The sequence below is a fragment of the Octodon degus genome, unplaced genomic scaffold, assembly GCF_000260255.1.
Source record: "Octodon degus isolate 3935 unplaced genomic scaffold, OctDeg1.0 scaffold00005, whole genome shotgun sequence".
NCBI lineage: Eukaryota > Metazoa > Chordata > Mammalia > Rodentia > Octodontidae > Octodon > Octodon degus.
This window is the reverse complement of record NW_004524581.1, coordinates 22,979,475-22,997,663: the sequence shown is the minus strand read 5'-3', so window position 1 is coordinate 22,997,663 and position 18,189 is coordinate 22,979,475. Positions and strand designations below refer to the sequence as shown.

Here is an 18,189-nt window from a genome sequence, read left to right as displayed (position 1 = left end):
GGTCTCCCAGAGTGCTGGCATTACAGACATGCACCATCATGCCTAGCTGACCGATTTTAATTAATAGGCAAAGTGGCACAACTAACCCATGCAAACATGATCTATTGATGGAGAAATAGGAGGGCAGACCTAAAGTAGAGGGTGCTTCACAGTATCCTAGACTTAAAGGGCGGCCCACTGACCGCAGAGTGCAGCAACACCACTGCATTCCCCGGCTCCAGCAGCGCAACGCCCCCACGTTCCCTCTCGGCGCCAGTGCGCATGCTCCTCGCGCGCAACCGCTCGGTTGCGCCTGCTCGGTGTGGGCCGCGTGGGGACCCGTAGGCTCCAGGCTCCGCGTGCGCGCGCTGTGTGACCCGGAAGAGAGCTGCTGAGGAGGCGGGACTGGGACAGCGGTGCTAGCGAGGGCCTAGCCGGGCAGTGGGAGGTGAGAGTAGAGTTCTGCGCTAACCCACTCCCCTCCCCGACTTCTGTCCGACCCCGTAGCCCTTCTCCGTGGGCTGACGAAGGGAACCAGGCCTTGCTCGCTGAGATTCTCTTGGTCCTGCCAGCCTCCTCGGACCGCCCCTCACCCTTACCCCGCCCCCCAAGCCCATTCCCACGGCTGGAGTGGCCTCCCCCACGGCCTCCCGGGTCTGTGAGCCCCGGCCTGGTCTTGTTGCATGGGGGGCTCAGCTCGCACGACTCACCTGCACACCGCAGCCTAGCTCTCCTGGTTAAGACCCACATTCCACGCCCTACCTTCACTGCCCAGTTATTTTGTTTTGCTCGAAGCTGATGAATTGCTTATTGCTTTGTCACTAGGTACCTCCCGGCCCGTCCCCCATCAAGATCTACGTCTTTCCTCTTAACTCCTACTTGTCTTCTATCCCTGTTCCCCACCGTGACTCCCACCCTGATCCCCATTTCTTCACCTGGGTCTACCTTCCATCCCCACTGTTCCCTATTACTCCCGCACTGCTTCCTGTTGCACATCTTTTCCTAATTATCCTACTCACGTCTATAATCTGGTTTATAACTTTCCATTTATCTGATGGCTACTGCTACCATCTAAGACTAACATTGGATTAATATTAGATTATATTTACTAAGCACTTATGTGGTAGATGCTGTTCAGATTGTCTTACCTTTTGCAGAGGAGAAAATAGGCTCACATGTTAAGCAGCTTGTTCAAAGCTATGCAGATAGTAGAGAGCCACAGTTGAGCCATGTTTATGTGCCTCTTGGGATGTTTAATGCATTCTGTGTGAGCCTCATTGCCTGTCCTCAGCCCCATGAGTACTGCCTCCATCTGCATCTACCTGACCTAGACCCTTAGCCATATATACTTGATAAGTACAGTGTGCGATTTGGTCTTTTTTTTTCTAGAACTGGGGATTGAACTCAGGCCCTTGCGCTTGCCAGGCAAGCGCTTATTCTACTGAGCTATCTCCCTGACCCCCTTCTTCTTTTTAAAATCATTTATTTATTTATTTATTTGGTACAGGGTCTCGCTACTCAGCTCAAACTCGTAGTGATCTTCCTGTCTCAGCCTCCCCAGTACTGGGATTACAGGAGTACACCACCATGCCTGATTTGGGTGTCTTGCGTGGTGCACCTGGATTCCAAGGCCAGCATGGCAGGTGGTACCCAGGAGTGAACCTGGGTCCTTGTGCTTGCCGGGCAGGTGCTTAGATCACTGAGCTATCTCTCCAGCTGGGACTTGGTCTTTACTTCCAGAATTCACCTGATTCCTGGGCGCTCTCCTTTTCAGAAGGCTTTCATGTACTTTTCCCATCCAGTCATCTGCCCAGTATCCCCACCTCCTTTCTGCTCTATTCTGGCTGCTGTGGCTCACCTCTTTGTATATACATTCTGGCTTCACTCTGTCTTTGATAACTCCTTGTCCTGCTCTCCAAACCTTCTTTTCTTTTTCTTCTGGCCCCTCTATCTCACATGCTGCTGCCTTTCATCCATGTCATTTTTTGAAGTCCTAATTTGAAACCTCATTTACCCTGCTCTTCTGCCCAGACTGGTCTGCTTAACTGCCACTTTGAGTATTGTTATTTTATCTATTACTCTTCTCATTGTCTCTGTAACCTCTTCCATGTCTTCAACTCTTCATTTCACCCCTTTATTTTTGCTGCATTTCGTGCCTTATAAATCTCAGTCACCAGGTATGTTGATACACACCTGTAATCCCAGCATTCAGAAGGCTGAGACAGGAGGATAACCACAAATTTGAAGCCAGCCTGGACTATGTAGTTCAAGGCCAACCTCAACTACATATAAGATCTTGTCTCAGAACAAATAAACTAAAAAACCCTCAAGTTCAGCAATTGCTTCAACTTTTTTTTTTTTTGGTGGAACCAGGGATTGAACTCAGATCCTTGTGCTTGCCAGTCAAGCACTTATCCTACTGAGCCATCTCTCCAGCTCCTTCTTCAACTTATTTTTTGTCTTCTTTATTTAGCCTCTGATTTCTATCATACAACTTATCAACACTACATATCCTGTCTGGATTCCAAGATTCTGGCTGGTGGTGGTCTTTTTCTTTTCCTGTATTGTCTTCCTCTTGTTTTATTTTGTTTAATTTTTGCTTTGCTATCCTGTCTTATCTTTCCCTTGTGTATTCCCAGGAGGTCAGGATGGTAGGGGAGCGACGTGTTGGGGACATCATGGTCCCCTTGGGACCCCAACTACAGGCATATCCCAAGGAACTCATTCGCCAGCGACCCGGGCATGATGGGTGTCCTGAATACCTGATCCGATGGAGTATCCTGAAGTATGGGGAAGCGGATAAAGTGGGTGTAGAGGAAGGCAAAACAGAGCACATCCTGATGTGGCTGTCAGCCCCAGAGGTCTATGCTAACTGCCCCATGCTGTTAGGTGAGTGGGCACTATCTAAGCGACCTCAGCATGAGCCACCTGGGGCTTCAGGGAGCTTTCTTCGTGACCCAGGAGGCCTGGATGAAGTAGCAATGGGAGAGATGGAGGCTGATGTGCGGGCACTGGTGCACAGGGCTGCCAGGCAGCTGGCAGAAAGTGGGACCTCCAGCTTCACAGCTGCTGTCCTCCACACCATCCATGTGCTCAGCGCCTATGCCAGCATTGGGCCCCTCACCGGGGTCTTCAGGGAGACAAGAGCCCTGGATCTGCTCATGCACATGCTGTGCAATCCTGAGCCTCAAATCCGGCGGAGTGCGGGCAAGATGCTACAGGCTCTAGCAGCCCATGATGCTGGTAAGAGACAGCTGGGGAAGAAGGAAGGCATTGGAGAGCATGGGGCGTAGAGGAGTAAGAAAGAAAGAAGAGGGAGTTTCCAGCGCTGTATAACATTTAGAACTTGGTAACATCATCAGTTCAGTGCAAAGGAACAGATTGCTAGGTTATTATAGATAGATTCAAAGAGATAAAGTGGCAGCATCTGATGTATTTGTCCATTCTCAATGTGGTGGCAGAGAGATGAGAATGGAGTAGATTTAAGATTTATTTGTTTTCTTTGTTTGTTTTTGTCTTTTCTTCTTTTTGTGTCTTTCATTTATTACCCTTTATTTAAAAAAAAAAAAACTTTTACTTGAGAGACAGTATGGTAATAATTGGTATGTCATGACAAGAAGTACATATTTAGAAGATCAGAATGACAAGCATTCCAAGTGTGACCCTTGTATTACACATTGCTGTCTTCAGTGCAGTTGCTTGGTTCACAGGTATCAGCATATATAATTAGGGTGAGAATCCTATCAATTAACTGCTAGTTTCAAAAACCTGCTGATATTTCTCAGGATCATTGCCTTACCCATGTTGTGTGTATAAATGTATGGCTGTGCCCCTGTCATGTTTTCCAGCTTTTCTCCTTGCCCTCTCCTCATTGTCCAGTCCTCAAGTTCTATTTGTATTTCTTCTTTTGAGTTCTTATACTAGGGAGACAATACAATATTTACACATGTTGTTTTTGTCTTTTTGAGCTAGCGGTTTTACAGCGTAGTCCAGGCTGGCCTTGAACTCATAGTGATCCTCCTGCCTCAGTGCTGGGAGTACAGGGGTGTGCCACCCCACCCAGCTGAATTTTGTTGTTTTTTTAAACTATGTGTTGAGATATACTGATTTATTGTGAAGTCAGTTTGTTGGTGTTACAGCCAATTTATTCTCCTTTTTTTTTTTTTTTTCTCCAAATGCCTTCAGGACAGGTTTGGCTGGCTTGAGTTGTGGGGATCGAACCACAGCCACCTGAGCCTGACAGCTTTGGGGAAGCAGCCACTTAAAGAACTGAGCTAGGGCCAGGACCCCTACAGCCAATTTAATATTGGTATGCAGCACTTAGTATTTGTGAGTTGTGTAGCATGACAGATTCCTGTGATTTGTGTGTATGTTTGTGTCCTATTTCCAGGTAAAATGTGTATCTTGCTTAGTCTCAGTCAGAGAAAAACTTGAAAGTCTCTAGGGAAAGAGCTAGAAAGCTAGAAAAGGCAGGGGAAAGTGGTGGTCATGGAGGAGAAGATATGGATTGGGTGTGGATTGCAGGGAGTCGGGCTCACGTCCTTCTGTCACTGAGTCAGCAAGATGACATTGAGCAGCACATGGATTTTGACAGCCGCTATACTTTGCTGGAGCTGTTTGCAGAAACCACATCTTCTGAAGAACACTGCATGGCCTTTGAGGGTATTCATCTGCCTCAGGTACTCTGCTGACTGTGTGCAAGGCAGTATTTCCCAAAGTGTAGCGTGGGACTGTGTGTCAGCACCAGAGCTCCCTGGAGAGCTAGATAGAGTGAAGGTCCATCCCCCTTTCCCATTCAGAACTTCTAAGATTAAGCTGGGTATGGTGGTACTTGCCTGTAATCCTGTGATCCCAGCTACCTGGGGAGCTAGGGCAGGAGGATCACAAGTTAAGCCCAGTCTGGACAGTTAGCAAGTTAGCAAGACCCTGTCTCAAAAAATTTAAAAAAAAAAAATGTCTAGGAATGAGGCCTTATATTTTTCTGCAGGGAAGATGTAGTGGGGAGGGGAAAGGCAGAGCCAGGAGATGAGTCTGCATCAAATGTTGTGTCCTATAGATCCCAGGAAAACTGCTCTTCTCCCTGGTGAAGCGCTACCTGTGTGTCACTTCCCTCCTGGATCAGCTGAATGATAGTGCAGAAGCAGGCACTGGAGACCAAAGTTCTCGGTGCCCCGCGAGCGAAAAAAGCCGGGGACAGAGGAAGCTGGAGTTCAGTATGGCTGTGGGCAGTCTCATCTCAGAGCTGTTGCGGAACATGGGCTGGGCCCACAAGCTCAGTGAACAGAGCACATTACCACCCCGTCCGCCTCGATCCATCTTTCAGCCTTGCATTTCAGGGCCCCCCTCCTTACTCCCTGCCATCATCACCACCCCCAGAAGGCAAGGGCGTGGCTTCCGCCAGCGCTCAGAATTCTCTAGCCGCAGTGGCTATGGTGAGTATGTGCAGCAAGTGCTGCAGCCAGGCATGCAAGTTCGAATGCTGGACGATTACGAGGAAATCACCGCTGGGGACAAGGGGGAGTTCCGGCAGAGCAACAATGGTGTCCCTCCAGTGCAGGTAAGGGGCACACATTGGCAAACACTGCTGGGGATCTGTTGTGGGTGGGGCATAGCGAGGCTTCCATGCAAAAGGCTCTGATATGCCAGCCAGGGAGAAAACTGGAAGGGGCAAAAGGCAGTCAACAAGTGGGGGCAGGGGCTGTGAGGTCATGGGTCATGGAGAGATTCCTAGCAGAAAGGATCATTGAGGTACTCAACTACCAACACCAGGGAAAAAGGTCATCAAGGTATGAAGACAGACAGGGCCAACTCCTGAGACGGATGGGAGTCTCTGGTTATACAGACAGTTTCCCACACTCAGAAAAGAGTGCACCTGAGGGTATGTCTTACAGCTAGGGCTAGGCATGTCCTCTGCAACCTTGCAACCCAGAGCTCCAAAAGTTGGCCCCTCTCTTCTTCCCCTATGCCAGGTCTTCTGGCAGTCAACGGGCCGCACCTACTGGGTGTACTGGCATATGTTGGAGATCCTGGGTCCTGAGGAAGCTACCGGGGATGCAGCTTCAGCAGCTATGGAGAAGAGGGAAGGGGCTGCTGTCCTGGGCACAGGTGAGTCTTAAGAGGACAATAATTAGCGTGTCTGACTGGAGGAGTGGAGTTTGACAAGAAGCCCCTTTCCGGGGAGCTGCCCTAGAAGTTCAGATCTTGGTTCTTTTCCCTGCTGGGTGCCAATGCCTCTGTGCATGTGTCTTCAGCACTTCCCTCCTGGGACTGGAAACCTGTGGACAACCTCTACTGTTTGCCGTACCTCCAGCCTGAGCCACAGAAGCATGAGAAAGTGGGTCACCTGACCCAGACTGAGTGGTGGGAGCTGCTTTTCTTCATCAAGAAGTTGGACATAAGTGAGCAGCAGTCAATTTTCCAGAATCTTCAGGAGAAACTAAATGAGGTATTACAGGCTTGAGATCCATGGGATTGGTGGAGGGTGATAGTTGGGAAGTTAGAAGTGGGAATGCTAGAGAAAGTTCTAACAGTGGGGTGCCATTTAGAGGTATGCTGGAGTGGAGGTTAGGTGGGCTGGGTCCTGTTGAGGTGGAGGAGACATGCTGTGAGGGCCTGCTGTGTAAAGGCGTGAGAGCAGGTGGGGGCAGCTACCTTCCTGGTTACTGTCCCCAGGAACTTGGTGTCTGCTTGTCCCTAAGATGCATGCTCTCTGTTGACAGACCCTGGGTGAAGAGGCCCTAGGGGAACTCTCCATGCCAGTGGAGATGGCTGAGGGCCTGCTGCAGGTCCTCCGTAGTCGACTGGAGGGCAGCACCCTCTGTGATCTGCTCAACTCCCAGATCTACACCAAATATGGGCTGCTCTCTGGTGAACCCAGCAGCTCATCGTCTTCACGAGGTCACTCCTGTACCCCAGATCCACAAGAGGAGTCCAAGTCAGAGGCCAGCTTCTCAGAGGAAGAGCTTGAGCCCCCAGGAGCAAAGGCCAAGCTCCCTAAGGCAGAGGAAGAGCCTGCTAAGGGCAAGACTGAACTCCCCATGGCACAGAGTGATTTGGAGCTGTTTAATCAGCTCCTGGTGGCTGAGGGAATGGCTCTTTCCCCCAAGATGAAGGAGGCAGCCAGTGGTGAGTCACATTCTGAGAGCAGAGAGCAAAGACCTCACCACAAGTCCTGGTGGGCCCTAGGTGTGGACATTCCGGGCAGAGGAAAGTCTTGCAGCAGTTTCTCATTGTCTTTGGTATCTCTGGAGAGAGAGGATCCATTTTCCAGTTTCTTTCTTATTTATTTATTTATTTGGCGGAACTGGGGATCGAACTCAGGCCCTTGCACTTGCCAGGGAAGTGCTTATTTCACTGAACCATCTCCCTCCACCCCATTTTCCACAGTTTTTATCTTCCTTGTTTGATCAGATCCTGTGTAACTGGGAAAGTTCCAAATACAAGCCCCAGTAATGACAAATATGTTTAAATGTTGGTGGGAAGACTGGACTTATCCTTTAGAGACTTCTAGCCTGGAGGTGCCTCTTCTTTAGCCACTGCCTTTCCTTCACTAATTTCAGAAATGGCCAGAACCTTGCGGGTCCCTGGTCCACTCAGCTCCTTGGATCAGCATGTGGTAGCAGTCACAGCCACCATGCAGATATCCAGCTCAGATACAGACCTGCAGCTTTCAGGGCTCTATGCTCTTTGTCAGACGGTGGAGGAGATCACTGAGCAGAACCACCCCCTGGTCCATCCCAACAGATTGCTAAGGTTAGCATGGCGCTCGGAGAAGAGGTTTAGGTTGACGCTGGGCAATGAAAATGGGAGTGGTGGGTGGCTGGGAGCAGTAAGAGCAGCATTAAAAAGGCTGAGGCTGAAGGAGGGGCCAAGCAATGGGTGTTCAGATATTCCTGAAGCTCTTCTGTGCTAGGTACGGTTTTACATGCTTTCCTGACACTAAGGAAGCATTGATAGGATGGTTGTTCAGTATTAATAGTATTGGTAGTATTGTTTGAGTGGAAACACTGAGGCTTAGAGTTTAAACCACTTGCATGGCATGTGGTACTGGGGATCGAACACGGGTCCTTGTGCTTGCCAGGCAGGTGCTTAGACCACCGAGCTATCTCCTTAGCCCATTATCCTGTTTTATTTTTTTAATTATTTTAAAAAATATTTTGTATTTAAGACAGGGTCTATAGGGTCTCATTGCATGGATCAGACTCGTAGTGATCCTCCTGTTTGCAGCCTCCCAAGTGCTGGGATTACAGGTGCACTACCATGCCCAGTCTCAATCGCTGTCTCAGTGCATCCTGTGGGTAGGGCCAACACAGCAGGTCAGGCCAGGGGATCGAACTCCTGGCCCCTGCCTCTGCCTAAGCAGGCACTATAATCCACTGAACTACTTGGCTTGCCCAAAAAATTAGAGAAGTTTTTTTTTTTGTTTTGTTTTGTTTTGTTTTTAGCTCAGGCTGTGTTGAGAGTAGGCCTTGTGCAGCTTGTGGAGCTGGGGATCAAATCACCGTCCTCCGCATCTAACTGTGTTTGCCTAAGCAGATGCTTTTAACAACTGAGCTAACACGGAAGCCCCATATCCTGTTTTAAATCAGTCAGATTGACAAAATTTTATGATTGGTGTCTTTCTGTTTTCTTAGTTCTGATGAAGTTAGTCATATTTTGAGGTTGTTTTTCTTCTTAACGGACTTACGGTCCTTCTGGATAGTAAGTTTTTGTCATTTATATCCAAATATCTTATCCTTTAAAAAGATCATGTTTTGTGGCTTTCAAAGAATATATGGTTGCTGTAAAAAAGTTAGAAAAATGGAAAGATAAAAGTCTTCTGAGCCAGGTATGGTGATGCATGGTTATAATCCCAGCACTCAGGAGGCTGATGCAGGAGGATTGTTGCAAGTTCTTGAACTATATAGTGAGACTTTATCTCAAAAGAAAAAAAAAATTATCTGAGAGCTCTTTATGCAGAAGTAATCAGTGGTAACATTTTGGTAAACATCTTTATATTTCTGTATCTGGTCCTATGGGTTATCCGCATGTATTAGATCATAAGAAGTCCTGGCTTCAGCTGCAGCTGTGTAAAGTACATTTGGTTTATGCTTTAGACCTCATAGGGTTCTGAGGAAAGGCAAATCAAAGCAGAACACCTCCACTGGGATGTCTTTGTTTATCTTCTGTCCCATAAGTTGTTTGTATTCTTTCCTTTTATGGTTCCCAGGCCATTTCTTATTTGCATCTGTCATTGTGTAGAAAGATGCCAGTACCCGCTGGGGTTCTTTGCGTCTTGTGGTCCTCACTGTGAGCTCAGGACTCTGAGGTCCTTTCTTTTCATTCCTACCAGCATTTCCAGTCAACTTTTTTTCTAGCTTATGTTATGTACCTTGATTTTGTTTATAATGTCTTTCATTGTGTCGATGTTTAAAGTTTTTATGTTTACTATAATTTTGAACAGTTTCTGTAGCTTCTAGATTTTGCAGGCTATTTATTTTATTCGATTAGAAAAATATTTTCTTAAATTTTTCTAAAACTATGTATGTTTTTTTTTTTTTTTTTTTTTTTACGTAAGGGTTTACAGGGGGTTCGGGGTCTCACTATTTTATTTTATTATTTTATTTTTTTTTATTTTTTTTTTTTTGAGAACTGGGAATTGAACTCAGGCCCTTGTGCTTGCCAGGGAAGCACTTATTCTACTGAGCCATCTCCCCAACCCCAAGGGTCTTGCTATTAGATCTGACTCCATAGTGATCTGCCTGTTTACAGCCTCCCAAGAGCTGGGATCACAGGTGTGCACCACCAGGCCTAGTCTCAGTTGCCATCTCAATGAGCCCCAGGGGCGGGGCCAACACAGCAGGCCCCAGGATTGAATCCCCAGCCCTTACACCTGTTTGCAGGTACTTTAATCCGCTGAGCTATTTGGCTGGCCCTTGTATGATTTTTTTTTTTTAAATTCATTTAAAACTCTATTTGCAGTGGTGTGAAGTGGAGCTTCAACCCCAGTTTATTCAAGTGGGTAGCCAGATGTCTCAACTTCACATTTTGGGGGCTTAATGGGTTATTGTTGCTGGAAATTGAAGCCAGAGGCCAAAACACTCTCACTGAGCTACATTTCCTGGCCCGACATCAGTTTTGAAATGGTCCATCCTTTTCTCACTGGGTGAAATGCCACCCCTATCTCTCTGGTCTATTGATCTGTTTGCTTATTCTGTGTCAGTTCCAGAGTTTTGTTTTGTTTTAATTTACTTCCTTATTTATTTAAAGTTTTGTTTTTTTTTTTTTTAATATTTATTTATTTAGTGTGTGTGTGGCTAGCTCAGCCCACCAGGGGGCGGGGCTGGCTGGCATGTGGTGCTGGGGGATTGAACCGCGGTCCCTGTGCTTTGCTTAGCTTAGCTTGTTCTAAGTAGGTGCTTTAGACCACTGAGCCATCTCACCAGCCCTACCTCCTTATTTATTGAGAGGAGGGTCTCATTATGTAGTTCAGGCTGGCCTTGAACTCACTATGGAACCCAGGCTGTCCTGGAACTTACAGCAATCTTCTTCTTTTTTTTTCTTCAAAGTTTTATTGATAAACAGATAGCAATGAGACAGTTTCAAATCAAATTGGAAGTACAGTTTCAACGAATATTACACTGCATATATTCTTCTTAGTGGTTAATTGCTGTACAAGATGCGGACTTGTGATCCTATTTACAAACACCATTAGAACAAATCATTCTATTCATTAAGAGAATGCAACTATATATCTATCCCAACCACTTTGAATACACAGATACAAAATGAACATTCATAGGCATACCCCATTTTTTCTAAGTTCCATTATTTACAGCAATCTTCTTTCCTCTGCCTTTCAAGTGCTGGGATTACAGGTATGTGCCACTCCATCTGGCTAGAGTTTTAATTGTTATGTTTATAATTATACTTGGATAGGCAAAATTATCACTTTTCCTCAAATATTCCTTGACCTTTTTTTTTTCTTGGCAGATCCGGGAATTGAACTCAGGCCTTTGCGCTTGCCAAGGCAGCGCTTATTCCACTGAGCCATCTCCCTGGCCCCTTCTTGACTCTTCTTTTATATTTTCTTTCACTTAATCTTCCAGTAATTTTTGAAAAGTTTAAGGTATTTTGAATAAAATTACACTGAATTTATTTGAAATGATAAGCCAGAGTTTGTAACCACTTTTCCCCACTGCCTCCTTCAGGACCAGTTAGACTGCAGAGGGGAGGGGATCCCATGCAAGAGTAAGGCAAGGAGAACAGGCTCGAGGCATCTCTATGGGTGGGACCAGGCAGGAGACAGCTGGTGTCATAGCCTGGAAATTGGGCAAGATTCCTTAGGGTCTGTCTCTTCTCAGGGAGAAGCTAGTGAAGACATTGGTGGAGTTGCTGACCAACCAGTTGGGGAAGAAGATGGTGGTGGCACTGGCCTTGCGCCTCCTTTACCTGCTCACGAATAAGCATGAGTGGCGCCCACTCTTTGCTAGGGAAGGTGGCATTTACGCTGTGCTGGTTTGCATGCAAGAATATAAGACTTCCGTCTTGGTGCAGCAGGCGGGACTGGCGGTGAGTGCGCTGGGTACAATGGGAAAGGCAGTCAGCTTGGGAGACTGCTCGTTATCAGGAAAAGTTGTGATTTAGACTAGCATGTGAACATGGGACTGGAAAGGTGCAGAAGTCTGCACAGTCTTAGGGATTCAATACATAATGGGAGAAAGGAAAACAGAATTTTTGAGGACAGTGCTCAAGTTTAAAATGGAGCAGCAAGGTGTATCATGTGGCTGCAGCTAAGTGAGAGAAATGCAAGAAGCAGTGGTATGGAGGGAAGGACAGGAACTGAGTTTTTAGGTATGTGAAATATATCTAAAATTCATGCATTTTTTAGTTACAATTGGGTGTCTAGTTAAAGACTAGTATTCTACCTGGACCAAATATGCAAATAAATATTAAAAAAAAGACTAGTATTCTAGACAAATAATTTGGGTGAATGATTTGGGTAAATCAATGGCAGCATTGTCATTCCCTGCCAGCCCAGGCTCAGAACATAGGGAAGGGAAGCAGTTGTCCAGAGGAGCTTATAGAGTTGGTGTCCTGGCTACGAGGGATAGAAGCACTGAAAGGTGGTGAGGACGGTGTGGCTCTCTAGCCTGATGGTCCCTGAGGGGGTTGAGGTGAGTCTTAACCAAAGCACTTCTGAGACTGGATTCAGACAATATGGTGGTCATAAGAGCAGCAAGGCATTTATGGGTAGGCCACATGTGCTCCAAGAATTCCTTGCTTCTATCAAGTTGCATAATACCCCTAAATTCAGACTTTTGTCCATAATAAAGTTACATCATCTTGTTAGTAATTTGAGGTCTACAAATTTCAGCTAATTAGGACAGAGTGGGAGAAAGGGAAAAGGCTTCACTATCTAGTGGTATTCTCTGGGAGGACAGAGGCCTCACAAGGGGCACTGTACTGAGAAGTAGGTCTGGCCCAGTCTCTTTCTAGTGGGTTTCTCCCAAAAAGCAAGGCTTTCACCAGCAATAGCAACTCTGTGGTACAGAGTTCATTTTAATTTAACTTTTCTCTGTAGTATCAGTGGCTTTTCACATTACAAATACTTTTTTTATAATTCCAGCCACTCCGCCTGAGAGTGGCCTTGTCAAGAGCTAAGGCCAGGGAGTGGAGCTTGTGAGTATTGGCATGTAGGTGGGCTGGAGCACAGAGTGAGAAGAGAAAGGGAAAGAGGAATTGCAGTGTTTCAGAACCAGGTAACAGAAGTAGAACAGAAGAGCAACAGAGCAACAGAAGTAGAAAGAAAACCTGGAGCCTATGAGCTATGGAACTTAAGGAAGAGGGTTGTTTTTTTTGTTTTTTTTTTTGTTTTTTTTTTTTTGTGGAACCAGGGATTGAACTCAGGCCCATGCCAGGCAAGCACTTATTCTACTGAGCTATCTTCCTGGCCCCAGGGAGAAGTTTTGTATGGGAAGGCTGTGGTCAGCTAAGATGGGAAATGGCTTCAAGGAAAGACAGCAAGTGAGAGATAGGGGAAGATTTGGGAAGGGGTGACCAGCCCAGCTCAGTAGCCTTACTGCTGGGAATCTAAGACAGAGACAGTTGGCCACTGACTTTGCCATCTAGTCTTAATATGTTTTATTTGCTCCTGCTCCTTCCCTCTTTCCACCCGTCCCCCTTTCCTCTTTAGCATTTGTTGTCTATCACTGCCTGTTCCATCTCCATCTCCTAGGCTACCTGTTACAGATAGTTGAGCTGCCCCAAAGCTTGTGTTTCTGGAGCAGTGGCCCTGGACCTCCCTTACCTCATGGTGGCTCTGTCTCCTCCTGACTGCCTTTCCATGTACCCCTGCAGGCACTGAAGATGCTGGCCATTGCGAGCTCCTCGGAGAGTCCCACTTTGGTTTCTGGCCGAGATTCCATCCAGCCTTTGTTTGATGCACAGATGACCAGAGAGATCTTTGCGAGCATTGACTCAGCCATGCGCCCGGGCTCGGAGAGCCTGCTGCTTACTGTCCCTGCAGCAGTGGTCCTAATGCTGAACACTGAAGGGTCAGAACATTGCCCTTCAAACTCCAGGCTCCTGCTAAGCCCCACTTCTTTGCCCTAAGCTCCTGTGCACCCAGAAATTCCTTACATTGTCATGTCTGAATTAAACATGGGTGGCCCTCTCTGAATAGAAGTAAGGCCAAGTGGTTGGGGCCAGGGAGAGTTCCGTCCTTCCTATCTGAGTATCAGGGGTCAGGGCTTCTGCCCCCGGGACCACCAGCACCCTCTCCCCTCATCCATACTCTATACCTGCTGCCGTGCATCCTTAATATCATTTCTCCTGGGTCCCCTCCCCTCCCAGGTGCTCCTCTGCAGTGAGAAATGGCCTTCTCCTGCTCAACTTGCTTTTGGGCAACCATCACACTCTGGGAGACCAGATTATAACCCAAGAGCTGAGAGAGACTTTGTTCAGACACGCAGGGATAGCACCGGGGACAGAACCTATGCCCACAATAAGCACAGTTCTCATGATGCTTCTCAACCGCTACTCTGAGCCACCAGGCAGTCCTGAGCACGCAGGTACCACTGTGTGGGCATGGCCTTATGGGTGTGTGCATGTGTGTGTGAGGAGTTCTTTGAGAAGTCCTGCAGAGCCAGCCGCTGGCCAGGAGAGCAGAGTTTATGTGCTAGTCCCTTACGAAAAGACATGATCCTTCAGATGAGTGAGGCTTGCAGTGTTCCAGGTTTGGCCTTCTGTAGGACTTCCTGATCCAGAGAAGGAGGAGACTCGAGATGGGTGCTAGGAACTTGTCTTCTCGGAATGGCCTTACACAGTCAGACACCCATTAGTGCTGGTCAGGTTGGTCCAATCTAAGTGGAAAGTAGAAAATTGATTAAATTGACACGTATGGAGGCTTTCTGTCAAGAAACTTAGTTTATGGTAGGGAAAGTTTGTGATTAGAAACATGATGTTGTCAAAGAGAAGAAATTTTTTGTATTAAAAAAAAAAAACCTTAAGTATGGGTGGGTATCAAAATAAGCAATGCAGCCAGGTATGGTAGCACATACTTGTAATCCCAGCACTTGGGAGGCTGAGGCAGGAGGAGCCCTGCGAATTCAAGGCCAACCTGAAGTACGCATAAGGCCCTGTCTCAAAAACAAAAAAATGAACAGACACAACACAGGTATACATCTTTTAGCATGCATGTCTGCTATATATATACTAAGCTATATAAAATGTAACAGCAAATAGTTATTATAGCTAACATTTAATAATAAAAGGTAATTGTCTTTCATACATGTTATATTTAACTTGACAGTGTTTACAAGATTTGTTTTCAAATGCAGTTAGGTCTGTTTTGGGCATCAAAAAATAAATCTCTTAGTTTGGTGAAAACCATAGATAGCATTAATATGAGAAGAAAATTTGGGGCTGACTTTCTGGACTTCAGTTTCTCAGTTTGAGTACCTTGTAAGACCTCATTTTGTGTGCACATCCTCTTTGACCCGTCTAGCTTTAGCACTGGAGATCCCTTGTGGCCAGGGCAAGGATGGGTCCCTTGAGCTGGCAATTCGATCCCTGGTTGGGGGTCCATCTACAGAGCTGCTCCTGGACCTGGAGCGGGTGCTGTGCCGTGAGGGTGGCCCTAGGGGTGCCGTGAGGCCCCTCCTCAAGTGCCTCCAACAGGAGACCCAGCCCTTCCTGCTTTTGCTGCGGACTCTGGATGCCCCTGGGCCCAATAGAACTGTGCTGCTGACTGTGCTGAGGTGAGGGGCCTGCCCAGGCACCTGGGCACTTAGGGTGAGGGGACCATGGGGACTTCACTTGTTTGTATCCCTTCACCAGGGTCCTGACCCGACTGCTGGATTACTCCGAGGCCATGATCCTCCCCTGGCATGAGGTCTTGGAGCCCTGTCTGAACTGTCTGAGTGGCCCTGGCAGCGACTTAGAGGTATCATAGTCCTGGCAGGTTGGGAAGAGGGAGAAGCAGCAGCTGGGGTCCTGCCTGCTTCTTGAGGCTTGGGCACAGCAGACCCTTTCTGGATGAGGGCTTTGGATTGGGGCAACAGGGAGAGGAAGGCTGATGTCATCTAAGAGTATCTGAATTCAGTTATGATGACACATGCTTGTAATCCCTGCCCTGGATAGGCTGAGGCAGGAGGATCATCGCAAATTAAAGCCCAGCCTGAACGACATAGTGAGACCCTGCCTCAAAAAAAAGTCTCAGGCCAGGCAAATAGCTCAGTGGATTAAAGCACCTGCAAGCAGGGGCCGGGGGTTCAATCCCAAAGCCTGCTGTGCTGGCCCTGCCCCCGGGGCACACTGAGACAGCAGTTGAGACTGGGCATGGTGCGCGCCTGTAATCCCAGTACTTGGGAGGCTGTAAACAGGTGGATCACTACGAGTCCGATCTAGTAGTGAGACCCTGAATACCCTATAGACCCTTCCCTAAAATACAGAAAAGCCTCTGAACCTAGAGTCTTAGAAGCATTAACCTAGTGTCTGCACCTGAACTTTAGACTCTGGGCTTCTCCTAAGCAAGCCCACTCTCCCCAGTCCAAACAGCCTTTGCTTTCTACCAGTAATTTGAGCATTGTGGTGTGAAGCTTGGTCACCAAGGCTGGCTCTTGGTGTGGCATGGCCCTGGCAGGAAGAGGTTAGGAAACTGTCCAAGCTCTGCTGCTGCCAGCTCACTCTGGAGTCTCAGTAGCCTATGTTCTTCTGCACTCTGACTTGGTGCTGTCCTTTCCTTGGGCTTTTACATTTCTTCAAATCTGAGCCACCAGACAGCCCTCCACCCTCACCTGCCTGCCTTTTTTCCCATGAAATAATCCATGTATCTCTGGTCCAGATTGTTCAGGAGCTGACTGGCTTCCTGCATCGATTGGCTTTGATGCATAAGGACTACGCGGTGCTGCTCTGCTGCCTGGGTGCCAAGGAGGCCCTCTCCAAAGTCCTGGACAAACACTCAGCTCAGCTGTTGCTGGCCTCTGAGCTTCGTGACCTGGTGACAGACTGTGAGAAGTATGCCCAGCTCTATAGCAGCCTCACCTCCAGCATCCTGGCTGGCTGCATCCAGGTGAGGAGGGCATCTTGGTACAAAGCTGAGAGGATGTGGGCCAGGAGCAAGAGAAGGGTGTGCCATGTGTCCCCTTTGGGATCCCTGTTTGACAGAAATGGCAGTTGGGTTGAGTGTTCCCTTGCTGCTTGACCTCGTCTCTGTGTGTGTGCTGTGTGTTTCTCTGTGTTCTCTCTGCACTTTTCCCTGATATTTGGACTGCAGATGGTGCTGGGCCAGATCGAAGACCACAGGCGAACCCACCAACCCATCAACATCCCTTTCTTTGATGTGTTCCTCAGGCATCTCTGCCAGGGTTAGTGTCCTGCTCTGCTGCCTTCTGGCTCCCACTGGCATCTGTTCCTCCTTTCCCTTCCTGCCCCCTAGGCCTTTTCCTTATTTCTGTTTCAACTGACCAGCCTGTGGCCTGCACCTCTTCCTGCCTGCCCCAGGCTCCAGTGTGGATGTGAAGGAGGACAAGTGCTGGGAGAAGGTAGAGGTATCCTCCAACCCGCACCGGGCCAGCAAGCTGACGGACTGCAACCCCAAGACCTACTGGGAGTCAAATGGCAGCACCGGCTCCCACCACATCACCTTGCATATGCACCGGGGTGTTCTTGTTAGGTGTGGATACACCCATGTACGCACACACACATACACAGGAATAATGTGATGTACTCATCACATCCCCAGGCACCCAGATGGACACAGCTATCTGTAACCTCCCTCTGAGGGTTGTGCTCAAATCCGTTTGGGCCATGGATGGCTAGACACACTGTCCCGTGTGCTGTGTGGTCTGGAGATACCCCTCCCTCTCTGAGCCTAGTGAGCTATTCCCCAGCACGTACAAATGTCTCTGCCCTGTGCTTAGTGTTGAGATAGATCAGTAACTCACCCATTCTTCCTGTGGGCATTTGTTTAATGCCTGGCACTGTACAAGGGTTGGAGATACAAGGACATTATGTTTCCTGAGTTCAGTGTACTTACAGTCTAGTTAGTGAGCCAAGCCAGTGAGCCAAGCCAGAAAATCAATTTGAAAGCCTGGCATGGTGACACATGCCTGTAATCCCATCACTTGGGGCTGAGGCAGTACAATTGCTGTGAGTTCGAGGCCAGACTAAGCTAAACTGAGCTCAGTTGACTAAGCTGAGGTTTCAGGTTGAACTCATACCAGACCCTGGCTTTGGCTGATTGCTTTCTTCTTTGTCAGGCAGCTGACTCTGCTGGTGGCCAGTGAGGACTCAAGTTACATGCCAGCCAGGGTGGTGGTGTTTGGGGGTGACAGCCCCAGCAGCATCAGTACTGAGCTCAACACGGTGGGGAGCCTTCCATCCATCCTTTCTTTTCTCCCTCCCTTCTTCCCTCCCTCCTTCCTTCCCTCCCTCCCTTCCTTCCAAGGGGTTGGCCTTACACAGTTTGAGGGTGGGACTAGGGCTCAGGTACAGAGTGGATCCCTGGGCAGAGGTAAAGGGCATGTGTCATAACCATCGCATCTGCTGTCAGCTGGCTTTCCACCCCAATGCTATAGATGACAGTTCTTTTTTTTTTAATGTGTGTGTGTGTGTGTGTGTGTGTGTGTGTGTGTGGCCTGCTCAGCCCACCAGGGGGAGGGGCTGGCTGGCATGTGGTGCTGGGGGATTGAACCGCAGTCCCTGTGCTTTGCTTAGCTTGTTCTAAGT

At 48.0% G+C, this 18,189-nt stretch overlaps 1 protein-coding gene across 5 annotated transcripts in view; it reads left to right on the top strand.

Annotated features, from left to right (window-relative positions):
- The first annotated feature begins 359 nt into the window (after nucleotides 1-359).
- Cul9 (cullin 9) overlaps nucleotides 360-18,189 on the top strand; it is a 37,626-nt gene continuing 19,796 nt past the window's right edge. For all 5 annotated transcript variants that reach the window (XM_023719751.1, XM_023719742.1, XM_023719746.1 and 2 more), the window contains exons 1-17: nucleotides 360-427; nucleotides 2,619-3,222; nucleotides 4,504-4,658; nucleotides 5,036-5,536; nucleotides 5,949-6,084; nucleotides 6,231-6,424; nucleotides 6,699-7,104; nucleotides 7,539-7,731; nucleotides 11,322-11,529; nucleotides 13,318-13,514; nucleotides 13,813-14,030; nucleotides 14,966-15,218; nucleotides 15,298-15,403; nucleotides 16,304-16,531; nucleotides 16,736-16,826; nucleotides 16,963-17,134; nucleotides 17,721-17,826. In XM_023719751.1, coding sequence (XP_023575519.1) covers nucleotides 2,628-3,222; nucleotides 4,504-4,658; nucleotides 5,036-5,536; nucleotides 5,949-6,084; nucleotides 6,231-6,424; nucleotides 6,699-7,104; nucleotides 7,539-7,731; nucleotides 11,322-11,529; nucleotides 13,318-13,514; nucleotides 13,813-14,030; nucleotides 14,966-15,218; nucleotides 15,298-15,403; nucleotides 16,304-16,531; nucleotides 16,736-16,826; nucleotides 16,963-17,134; nucleotides 17,721-17,826 — 3,759 coding nt within the window. In that variant the 5' untranslated portion in view covers nucleotides 360-427; nucleotides 2,619-2,627. The remainder of the gene's footprint in view (nucleotides 428-2,618; nucleotides 3,223-4,503; nucleotides 4,659-5,035; nucleotides 5,537-5,948; nucleotides 6,085-6,230; nucleotides 6,425-6,698; nucleotides 7,105-7,538; nucleotides 7,732-11,321; nucleotides 11,530-13,317; nucleotides 13,515-13,812; nucleotides 14,031-14,965; nucleotides 15,219-15,297; nucleotides 15,404-16,303; nucleotides 16,532-16,735; nucleotides 16,827-16,962; nucleotides 17,135-17,720; nucleotides 17,827-18,189) is intronic.